Source organism: Astatotilapia calliptera, chromosome 2 (genome assembly GCF_900246225.1).
Source record: "Astatotilapia calliptera chromosome 2, fAstCal1.2, whole genome shotgun sequence".
NCBI lineage: Eukaryota > Metazoa > Chordata > Actinopteri > Cichliformes > Cichlidae > Astatotilapia > Astatotilapia calliptera.
Window position 1 is genome coordinate 17,056,000 of NC_039303.1, and position 12,599 is coordinate 17,068,598.

General features: G+C 44.9%; 1 protein-coding gene across 1 annotated transcript; it reads left to right on the plus strand.

Moving 5' to 3' along the window:
- Positions 1 to 2,409: 2,409 nt before the first annotated feature.
- Positions 2,410 to 10,694, plus strand: LOC113032730 (proteinase-activated receptor 4). The gene is given in 5 exon segments (XM_026185799.1): positions 2,410 to 2,797; positions 2,908 to 3,467; positions 7,863 to 8,685; positions 10,296 to 10,389; positions 10,392 to 10,694. Coding segments are annotated over 4 exon segments (1,203 nt in total). The 5' UTR covers positions 2,410 to 2,797; positions 2,908 to 3,355; the 3' UTR covers positions 10,566 to 10,694.
- The last annotated feature ends 1,905 nt before the right edge of the window (positions 10,695 to 12,599 follow it).

Genomic DNA, 12,599 nt, shown 5'->3' on the forward strand with positions numbered 1-12,599 from the left:
TATAATATTTTTTAAAATCAAAGTCTTTACCCATGACGTGCCAAATGTCCACCCTGTTACAGGACATTCAATTTTCTATTAATAACTGTTTTGAATACACAGTTATAGTAATATTTACATTTTCTAAAAGCTACAATGTCCCTTTTTAAAATCTGCAAGGAAATTTCAAGGAAGTATTTTAAACAAGCATTATATTGAAAGAAGACAGGTTCAGTTTTAAGACACAGTGTAATTTCAAAAGATTGTTTTTAGATTCAAAGGGAATATAAAAAAAAAATTGGCTCCATTTTTAAGTAACTTAATTTTGCTGATTCATTCCCTCCCAATAACCAAAGAGACATGCATTATGTTTGTTGATTTGATTTAATTAACAAAAGAAACACACAGGTAACAGGGTGGACAGGAGGTAACAGGGTGGACATAACATCAGTGACAAAAAATACCACCTTAAAGAAACTTTGAACACCTTCACCATGCCCGTCCAACCAACACAGGTAGATACATGTCCACATTAAACAAGCAAATTTTCACTGTACACCCAACATAATGAACATTTTTCTCACACATTTTACCTATGCAACAGACCAGCAACTCCAGTTTTTTTCAAGGAAATCCCACACTTTCCTCTCCAGCTGAACTGACCTCTTATTCAAAGGTGTTGGTTCTTTCATCAGACACACAACCTGGTCATCCCTATACCAGGTTATGTCCTCACGTGGACTTGGCCAGTGGAACTTGTTGGTCCCGTTCTTGTGCATGCATTTCACTTTAACATCCTCTTCAACCTCCAGAATGATTCCTGGGTAGGGTTCACCATCGTAGTTGATAATGCACCACTGACCAATATGATCTTTTGTGATGTTCTCAGACCGGGTTGGTCCCTCAGTGCAATGTGGACTTGCCTCTTGACTAAGGCTTATCTCCTTCAGGCCATAGCATTCACAGTCTTTGTGCCAATCACAAAGACAGGAGGTAACAGGGTGCTTTCTTTTCCTTTCTCGCCACTGCTTTCTCTGTGCTCTCTTCTGTCGTTCACTGAGATCTGCCACTTTCTTTTTTTTCCCTTCCTCTCTGTCCTTTCTCCACTTCTCTTTCTCTTTATTGAGATATATCTGTCTTCTCTCAGGGTCAGCATCACGACGTGCTCGGTAGCGCCGCTGCTTCTCCGCAGCAGACATTGGTGCCATTCCCTGAAAAATGTATACTATTCAAAATCTTCTAAAAGTGTATATATATACAGGTTAATAATAATTACCAATACACACTTGTATAAATAACCCTAAACACTAAACTTCTATCATCTTACGTCACCCCTGTTACCATGTGTCCCCCCCTGTTACAGTACATAGCAATAACAGGGGTGACGGTAACAGGGGGGAGATTTTATGCTAAACTTAGCCATTACTACTAGTATGATGAACAACAAGCTAGTACATGGTGACCACTAAGAACCATTTTTAACATGTTTATTAGCCATATTATAAAAATTACAAAAAAAAAATTGTTTCCACTATTAATAAGCGTAACAGGTTGGACGTGTTATGCTTTGCCACATTACAAAATCTTGCTAAAACATTGAAAAAAGGGTTGATTAAAGAGTGGTACTTACTCGTCTTCTTCTTGAAAGTTTTCCCTCCAAAATATGTTACATCTGGGAGTGTCATGTGACTAAAAGAATAATCAGGTGATGTGTTCTATGGAATTCTTATCAGAGTAACAGGGGTGACAGTTGATTCAGGGACACAACATTTTTTAAAGATTTTAAGTATTAAACATGCATTAATAATAAAAAAGAACATTTGATGAGGAACATTAGAAATAAGCCAATCCAGAAATGATGAAAAATCTAGATTTTATTTTTTTTTTAAGTTATATTTGTAACTGAAGTCGAGCAAGCATGACTGGGGACATAGTACTTTAGTGACTTGTGCTAAAATAAAAGTAATTTACTTTTAATGTATTTATCCTGTGTATATATCAATGTGTTCTATGGTAGAGGGGGGTTAAACATACGAGAAAATGGTTTAGAAATAAGCATTAGACAAGTTTTACACTAAATATACCATATTATGTCATTAGGACTCAAATGGCACCGAATAGTAAGAATGACCCTGTAACAGTGCAACGTGAATGAGCAGCAGCAGGCGGTCAGACTGAGCCCCCTGCTGGACACCGTCAGTACATGCAGGTGGGCTCAGTCTGACCGACAGCAGCTCACAGGTGTGTGTGTGGCTTCAGGTAAATCAGACAGGTGGCGCTGCTGGTGCCCTGCTTTGGAGCAGACCTGCTGAAGCGTCATGAGTGTTTGTGATGAGATCAGTCGTCCTGAAATATCTCACTCCTGTATAAACTCTTACCTGTGCATGTAAATGCAGTACATGAGGTTGTTTTAGTGACCTGAGAGCCACTGATTCCTTTCAGAGCAGCTAAAGTCCAGTTTGCTCTTTTGCAGGTGACCTTTGACCCTTCTCAGGTTTTATTTTGTGCAGTGTTGTCGTCTTTTCTTCTTGCTCTGAATTTTTAATTTTCTTCAAGCTCCTGCTTTATGATTCCTTCCAGATGTTCCTGCTGTGCTCTGCAGGGCACACAGAGGCCATCTGAGCCTGAGCTCGTGTGGAGCATCAGACATGAACAACGCCCTAAACTTCTGCATCAGCCACAGACGGGAAGTCTGCTTATCAGCTGCTAACCGCTCGGGAAGATGGAGATAGTTTCTCACTAGTTAGTTTCTGAGGACTGAAGCAGAGCTGCACGTCTGAGTGTGACGTCAGTGTGAGGCCAGGTGAGAGCAGTGCAGGTAAGCCTCATCATGTTTTACAGGTTTTGTTGTTTATTCAGTTTTGTTTTTGATTTTCAGTTTTCAGAGTTTCTTGTTTCAGTTTTTTAATGTATTTTTTCTTTTCGCAGTAAAAGTGGAAAATGCTTCAGAGTAGAAACGCAGCTTGCCCCGCTGAGCTCTGATTGGGTGTGGGTTGTGGAGAGGATGGCGGGGAGGTAGTAGGAAGCAGGTACGTCAGGACTTCTATACTTCTGAGGACATAACAGTTTTTAAAAGTCTACAAACAAAACCAGCTAGCCTGAAGTGAGAAGAGGAAGACACGCACGGGTCCTCACAGAGGCACACATACCAGACACAGACACACACTTGGATTGCATCACCAGGGGAGGGGACAGCACAGCAGCTCTGAGATCAGACAGAACGCCTCAGACCACAGACGGGACTACTGCTGACAGCATTACTACCAATACTACCAGTACCGCTGATACTGGGAGAGAGTACTGTCAGTACTAGTCTGAGGTGAGCTGAAAAACATCTGCTGCAGCTGTGACTCAGTGAAGAAGAAGAAGAAAAACAATGAGGGGGCTCACTGGGACTCTCCTGCTCTTCGTCTGCCTGCTGGCGTTCGTCTGTAGCGTCTCTCCTCTTCTTCCTCACCCCACAGATGAATGTCCTTTTATGGCCATCCATGAGTCTTCTTCTCTTCTTCCCGTGAACGCGTAGGCAGGCTGACAGTTTTTACTGGCAGCTTTCTGAACCTGAGGGCATTTAAACAGAGTGAGGATGCACAGTGTTTACAGAGGGAAGCAGTGCCTCCTCCTCAGGGTCGATCATTTACTGACACTTTAGACAGCAGAGAAAAAACATGTACAAACTTAAAAGTCTGAAAATACTTTGTGTGCATTTGAAGACACTTTTATAAAATTCACATGTTTAATCAAACCTCTCAAATTAAACTGAATTAGAATACTTTATTGATCCCCAGGGGAGGTCATCAGACATGGAGAGACACCTGCTGTGTTTATTAAATGACCTTCAGTTAGGACCGGCTGTATATGTGTGTAATACCAATACCAATCAATGTCTGTGAAGGTTCTCAGTCATCCAGGTCATCGTAGTCAAAGGAGCTTGCAAAGAAAAGCGTCTGGACTTCTTTAAGTTACTTGAAGACGTTTCACCTCTCATCCGAGAAGCTTCTTCAGTTCTAAGGTCAAATGGTGGGGAGTCCCAGATTTAAACCTAGTGGGAGTAACCTCCCACAGAGGGACAAAAGGACCTCCTGATGATCCTCTAATCGCCTGAGCCAAGGTGTGAAACTGGGTGTGGGTCCCAATCAGCCAGAGTTTCGGGTGTGTTCATTGTGAAACCTGGCCCCACCTTATCATGCGAATTCCTGAGGTCAGATGGCCCAGGATGTGAGTGGGCGTTAAGGCGTCTGGGGAGGGAACTCAAAACTGGATTATAGATGGCATAGTTGGTGTCGTAAACCACCGCCTCTGTTCAATCAATGTAAACTTTATTTAAATAATTACTTTTTACAGACACAAGCTGTGCCCCAATTCCGAGGCCACATCCTCCTGAGGACCCAGCCTTCACGGTCTACGTGGGCCGGGTCCTCCGAACATCGAGAGCGCCGAAAGTGAGCGGCTGTGAAATGGGACAGTCTAGGTTTACGGCACCACTGCCTCGGAGGAGTTTAATAAACTCAGCCGTCTGCTCCTTGCTAGCTAAGATATAACAGGACACTGGAGTAAGGTCTTCTGTGATATCAGTTTTCTGTTTGACGTTTATTCAGCTGTGTGAAAACTATAACTTTAATCTCAGCCAAACCGATTTACTCAGGAACAAATAAAACACTGAAAAAAGTCAAACAATAACATTTTTAAGTCATCTGAGTGACTTGTATATCATATCATGTTTAACCTGAGTAGCCAAAGACTGCAGGGGTCTGAAAACGATGTGCCCTATGGAGCGGGTGGGTAACAGACGTCTCAGAAAACATCGGAGCACTTTTACAAATATGTGATATCTTGATAAACCGAGCAGATATTTGAAGTTTACACAGCTACATTCTCGCCTGGAAATATGTTAAAAGTTTATTTTGTGACCCAGAAAGAGTAATAAGAGTAATATTAAAACTAAGCTGAAAAACAGGAAAACTGGAATTGGCTGGGCCGCGCTATCAATTCTGGGATACACTGGGCCACGAAGGATACATCCAACAATCATTAATCAATAATCATATTGTAAATGTCTCTGAAGTTACAGGCTTGTCCAAGATCAATTATAGTCTGTCTGAACCTGCATGTGATCATGTGCTGATGCAGAACACGGTTCTATTTTGGTGATGAGTCTCTGGAAACACAGAACACACCTGAACACCTGTTCAACCAATCACATTGACTTTACTCTGACCTGATCTCCAGGTCTCCTTCATCAGCCTGTGGGACAGGAAGCTTTAACGTTCCCATGGATCCAGTTTAAAGTCTTACAGCTCTAATGTGGAAATAAACATTAGAAATAAACAGCAGCACTGAGCGCGCTCAGACACAAAATCATCCATTCAAATCGTGGTTTAACATTAATTACTGTTAGAGTTTTATGGTTTTTATAGATTTCATCTGACAACATCTCTGATTGGTTTGAGTAGCTGGAAGCTGTCCTGAACTTTGTTTGTGGTCACACCCCTCTGGTTTCTCTGTGACGGTGGGTTGTCTGGACTGCTGATCACAAGGCATCAACAACCCCCCCTCACTAGCCCTCTCTGTGCAAACACATCCACTTCCCCTTGACTGAAGCTTTGTGGAAACCTTTATGGAAAATGAATGTGCATGTAAAGTACCAACACAGTTCACTCATAACTTTTTGTGTCTTTGTACACTGTAATAACAAAATCCCACAGCTCACCATTTGGGATGTAAAAGGTTAGCGTTCATCCAAAGTAAAGTGGGTCTTTAACAGACAGGTGAGATACAGAGGTCTGCAGAGAGAAGGAAGTTCCTGCTGAACAGAAACACAGAGCACTCTGTTAGCTGTCCAGTTTTATCTCAAAGGAAGCAGGAAGTGCAGCTAACAGGACACGACAAGCTCCAAAAAGTCTTTTTAAAAGAGGTCTTGGCACTCGGCAGCCATCTTGGAATGAACTTGGGCAGTATGCCACCGTTCAGTGATGATGGTTCTCGCAGGAGCGACATGACCTTTCTGTGTAACATCGTTAAATCTTTGAGCACAAACAGAAAATCTGATACTGGTGCCCAGCCACGCTGGGCGAAGTTGCCGTAGATGATTCAGGCTGATCATGAAGTTTCCCAAAGTATAAACAACAACTCAGCAAGTCAGACAAACTCAGGGACCCAACACAGGAAGTTTAGCTTTTAGCCACAACTGACTCATACTCAAAGGAGCTTGGAAAGAAAAGCGTCTGGACTTCTTTAAGTTACTTGAAGACGTTTCACCTCTCATCCGAGAAGCTTCTTCAGTTCTAAGGTCAAATGGTGGAGAGTCCCAGATATAAACCTAGTGGGAGTATCCCCCCACAGGGGGACAAAAGGACCCCCTGATGATCCTCTAATCGCCTGAGCCAAGGTGTGAAACTGGGTGTGGGTCCCAATCAGCCAGAGTTTCGGGTGTGTTCATTGTGAAACCTGGCCCCACCTTATCATGCATACCTTCGCATGATAGGTCCAGGGACACAAAGGCCAGACACCACATGGAGCCGTACATGTTGCCGTAAAAGATCGCCATGACAAAGCGGCAGAAGGGCTCGCCGAGCTCCCAGTTGTTCCCCCGGAAGTGGTAGACAATCCGAAATGGCAAAGCCATGAGTAGCAGGCAGTCGGCCACCGTCAGATTGATGAGCAGCGTGGTGGACGGCAGCTGTTTGGTCCGGAACACCAGAACCCAGAGAGCCAGCAAGTTGGAGGGCAGACCGACCACAAAGGCGAACAGGTAGAGGATGGGCAGGTACAGGTTGGTGGCTGGAGCCTGGATCTCCTTCAGCTGCTTTTCCTTCAGAGTTGTCCCATTACAGGTAGGCCTGAGCCGGAAGGTCCGCAGACCTGCAGGGACACGACACACATCAGAGCGTAACAGGTCTCCCCTTAACCCGCTAAAACTGATGGGAGTGCGGGCACTCCCATTGGTTTTAGGTCAAACTTTAACCATTTAACCACTGGCTCAATTGCAAAATTCCAACTGTTCCTGAAAGCAGCAACTCTGCGCTTGCATTGCAAGTCGCAACATCCAAATCTTGGCAAATAACACAGAAAACAACAAAAACAAAACAATTTTAAAAAGATGGTAAAAAGAACTCAAGAACCCAGATGACTGATAAAATGTCTACAGCTCCATCACACTCACTCACTCTCTCTTCTCTCAGCCAACCTCTGTCTTTGCAGGGTTGCCTGAGGGTACCGTAATGACTCCAACTTTACTGAAAAAGCGAAGAGTCGCTGCTTTCAGGAACAGCTGGAATTCTTTCAATTGAGTTACAGATATTTAAAAAAAAAAAAACACCTGTCCGATGGCAGCGACAGGTTAGGCTTTGGAGCAGGAGTGGGGAAGCTTCTCGGATGAGAGGTGAAACATCTTCAAGTAACTTAAAGAAGTCCAGACGCTTTTCTTTGCAAGCTCCTTTGACTACGATGACCTGGATGACTGAGAAGCTTCACAGACAACTGACTCATAGCAGCGACTCTTCGCTTTTTCAGTAAAGTTGGAGTCATTACGGTACCCTCAGGCAACCCTGCAAAGACAGAGGTTGGCTGAGAGAAGAGAGAGTGAGTGAGTGTGATGGAGCTGTAGACATTTTATCAGTCATCTGGGTTCTTGAGTTCTTTTTACCATCTTTTTAAAATTGTTTTGTTTTTGTTGTTTTCTGTGTTATTTGCCAAGATTTGGATGTTGCGACTTGCAATGCAAGCGCAGAGTTGCTGCTTTCAGGAACAGTTGGAATTTTGCAATTGAGCCAGTGGTTAAATGGTTAAAGTTTGACCTAAAACCAATGGGAGTGCGGGCACTCCCATCAGTTTTAGCGGGTTAAGGGGAGACCTGTTACGCTCTGATGTGTGTCGTGTCCCCGCAGGTCTGCGGACCTTCCGGCTCAGGCCTACCTGTAATGGGACAACTCTGAAGGAAAAGCAGCTGAAGGAGATCCAGGCTCCAGCCACCAACCTGTACCTGCCCATCCTCTACCTGTTCGCCTTTGTGGTCGGTCTGCCCTCCAACTTGCTGGCTCTCTGGGTTCTGGTGTTCCGGACCAAACAGCTGCCGTCCATCACGCTGCTCATCAATCTGACGGTGGCCGACTGCCTGCTACTCATGGCGTTGCCATTTCGGATCGTCTACCACTTCCGGGGGAACAACTGGGAGCTCGGCGAGCCCTTCTGCCGCTTTGTCATGGCGATCTTTTACGGCAACATGTACGGCTCCATGTGGTGTCTGGCCTTTGTGTCCCTGGACCGATACATCGCTTTGGTCCACCCATTTCGCGCCAGGACTCTGCGCAGCCAGCAGGTGTCTCTGTGTATGTCACTGGTGGTGTGGACAGTGGTTCTGGTTGCCATGCTGCCACTGCTGCTGTCACGGCAGACCTACGAAGTCAGCACGCTGCAGATCACCACTTGCCACGATGCGCTTCCAGAGGATGAGCATGAGAACTACTTCTTGTCGTATTTCGCCACCCTGTTCGCCACCTGCTTCCTGCTACCCTTAGCCATCGTCCTGTACTGCCACAGCACTGTGTTGGCAACCTTGCTGGCCGGGGGAAAATTCTACGGTCACGCCATCCGGGTGACGGTACTGGTGCTGCTGGTCTTCATCGTGTTTCTGCTGCCGAGCAACATCCTCCTCTTCCTCACCTATGCTGACAGCTCACTGGACGGAGATGGAGAGGACCTCTACATGCCCTACAGTGGAGCAAAAAAGTATTTAGTCAGCCACCGATTGTGCAAGTTCCCCCACTTAAAATGATGACAGAGGTCAGTAATTTGCACCAGAGGTACACTTCAACTGTGAGAGACAGAATGTGAAAAAAAAAAATCCATGAATCCACATGGTAGGATTTGTAAAGAATTTATTCGTAAATCAGGGTGGAAAATAAGTATTTGGTCACCTCAAACAAGGAAAATCTCTGGCTCTCACAGACCTGTAACGTCTTCTGTAAGAAGCTTTTCTGTCCCCCACTCGTTACCTGTATGAATGGCACCTGTTTGAACTCATCATTTGTATAAAAGACACCTGTCCACAGCCTCAAACAGTCAGACTCCAAACTCCGCCATGGCCAAGACCAAAGAGCTTTCAAAGGACACCAGGAAAAGTATTGTAGACCTGCACCAGACTGGGAAGAGTGAATCTACAATAGGCAAGCAGCTTGGTGTGAAAAAATCAACTGTGGGAGCAATCATCAGAAAATGGAAGACATACAAGACCACTGATAATCTCCCTCGATCTGGGGCTCCATGCAAGATCTCATCCCGTGGGGTCAAAATGATCATGAGAACGGTGAGCAAAGATCCCAGAACCACACGGGGGGACCTGGTGAATGACCTGCAGAGAGCTGGGACCAAAGTAACAAAGGTCACCATCAGTAACACACTACAACGGCAGGGAATCAAATCCCGCAGTGCCAGACGTGTTCCGCTGCTGAAGCCAGTGCATGTCCAGGCCCGTCTGAAGTTTGCCACAGAGCACATGGATGATACAGCAGAGGATTGGGAGAATGTCATGTGGTCAGATGAAACCAAAGTAGAACTTTTTGGTATAAACTCAACTCGTCGTGTTTGGAGGACGAAGAATACTGAGTTGCATCCCAAGAACACCATACCTACTGTGAAGCATGGGGGTGGAAACATCATGCTATGGGGCTGTTTTTCTGCCAAGGGGACAGGACGACTGATCCGTGTTAAGGACAGAATGAATGGGGCCATGTATGGTGAGATTTTGAGCCAAAACCTCCTTCCATCAGTGAGAACTTTGAAGATGAAACGAGGCTGGGTCTTCCAACATGACAATGATCCAAAACACACCGCCTGGGCAACAAAGGAGTGGCTCCGTAAGAAGCATTTGAAAGTCCTGGAGTGGCCTAGCCAGTCTCCAGACCTCAACCCCATAGAAAATCTGTGGCGGGAGTTGAAAGTCCGTGTTGCTCGGCGACAGCCCCAAAACATCACTGCTCTCGAGAAGATCTGCATGGAGGAATGGGCCAAAATACCAGCTACTGTGTGTGCAAACCTGGTAAAGACCTATAGTAAACGTTTGACCTCTGTTATTGCCAACAAAGGTTATGTTACAAAGTATTGAGTTGTATTTTTGTTATTGACCAAATACTTATTTTCCACCCTGATTTACGAATAAATTCTTTACAAATCCTACCATGTGGATTCATGGATTTTTTTTTTTCACATTCTGTCTCTCACAGTTGAAGTGTACCTCTGGTGCAAATTACTGACCTCTGTCATCATTTTAAGTGGGGGAACTTGCACAATCGGTGGCTGACTAAATACTTTTTTGCCCCACTGTACATGGTGAGCTTGGCGGTGAGCACCTTCAACAGCTGCATCGTCCCGTTCATTATCTACTACGTGTCCACGGAGTTCCGGCAAAAGGCCAACACAGCACTTTGTGCTGCCACTGCGATTCTGAGGATAAAACATACTCTCTGGTCAAGAATATGTCATCTTTATCATCAGGCCCAAGGTCAAAGGTCACCCTGCTGTCCATGTCCAGTCGACAGAGGCCACCTGAGATGCCATGCAGCTCCCAGGAGAACAGAGTAACGGACACCTGACTGCAGGCTGTCACGCAAATGTCTTCAAATTGTTGGACTGCTCATTTAAATGGGGAACTACGGTATATTGATCTCTTATTGGCTCTGATCACGTCAGATGATGTCACATGTTTAATGATTTTTTTTTTCACTAGGACCAATTCTGTTTACATTATACATGCTTCCCTTAGGCAGTATCATTAGAAGACATAGCATACATTTTCACTGCTATGCAGATGACACCCAGCTCTATCTGTCCATGAAGCCAGATAACACGCACCAATTAGTTAAACTGCAGGAATGCCTTAAAGACATAAAGACCTGGATGGCCGCTAACTTTCTGCTTCTTAATTTAGATCAAACTGAGGTTACTGTACTTGGCCCTGAAAATGTTAGAAATATGTTATCTAACCAGATTCTTACTCTGGATGGCATTACCTTGGCCTCCAGTAACACTGTGAGGAACCTTTGAGTCATTTTTGACCAGGACATGTCCTTCAATGCACATATTAAACAAATATGTAAGACTGCTTTCTTCAATTTGTGCAACATCTCTAAAATTAGAATTATCCTGTCTCAGAGTGATGCTGAAAAACTAGTTCATGCATTTATTACTTCCAGGCTGGATGACTGTAATTCATTATTATCAGGAAGTCCTAAAAACTCCCTGAAAATCCTTCAGTTAATCCAAAATGCTGCAGCAAGATAACCCTGATCACCCTCAGGTCAGTGGCTCCAAGTTTGAGATGAGATAGCCTTTATTTGTCAGTTGCAGGTCTTTTGCCCACAACCGAGATGACAGACCTTGCCGACCGTACATACAATACACAAACATCACATTGGGGAGACAGGTCAGGCTAGGTAGCAAGGGGGAAAAAAACATCGAAATGTGTAACACAAAAGAATAATACAGGAATGCACAGGTATCAACACACCATAACACAATAAACACGGACAAGCAACATGGGAAAGAGTTCCAGTGTGTACATCTGATCTGGGACTGCTGCAATCTTCGACTGCGCCTCCAGCTGACCCGATATCCACATCAGAGGGGAGGTAAGCGTTGGAGGTGGTGTTGGATCCGGGGTAGGGAGGGTGATGCGTCAGTGAGTGCTTATCAGTGTATATGTATGTGTGTGCGTGTCCATAGTTCAGCTGAGACAGTGTCCTTCACCCTGCCAGGCTAAGTAAACAGTCTTCCAGCCAACCCAGGTGGCCTTGCATGGAATGGGAAGGAACAGTCTAAACACAGTCATTATCAGGGAGTTTTTGTTCAGCTCCAGCCTTGAGCCCACGGCTGGCACCGAAGGGGTAGCTGGATTATGATAGTCATTTTTCTTTTGTGACAACTCATGAGAATTTCAAAGCTGTTCTTTAACACTCCGACACTGGTCTCTGAATCTTCCGTTGGAGAACTGCGAGCTTCCCCATGTTGGTATCAAACTTGCGCTCCGTGGTCTTGTCATTCTTTTGCTCAGAGACCCGATTCTGAGAACTCACGACCGCAGTCAGCTGTTCCACGATGTAATCAAACTTTCGCTCAAAGGTGTTATTCTGAGCAGGCCTCTCCTTGATGTAACCCAATATATGTTCAGAGGTGTTATTCTGAGTATTCACTGCAGCTGTAAGCGTCTCCAAGATCTTAATCATGCTGCCTTCAGTGAGCCTTTTCTGAGAAGTCGCGCCTTGTCCCATCGTTTCAATCCCAGCGGGCAGCCTTGTGGGGGTTTGAACAGCCGGTTCCGCTTTCTTAATTCTTCGATAAGCCAGGGCCAAGCCAGCTCCGATCAGCAAGAACCCTGTTAACATGGTTTTGAATAGGTGGATATCTTCAGCGTCCTCGATCGACAGTCCCGCCAGGCACACGATCCTCCATTTCTGCCACCCGTCCATCGTGTATCCGGCAGGGAAAGTCCCTGCAGGGCACTCTGGCTCTCCCGAGCCCAGACTTCTCGTTGAGAAAAGAGTGTCAATAGCATTCAGAGACCAGTTGATCAAATCCATAATTCTCTTTAGGTTTTAGAAACAGACAGTGTTCCAGGGAAAGTAATACAA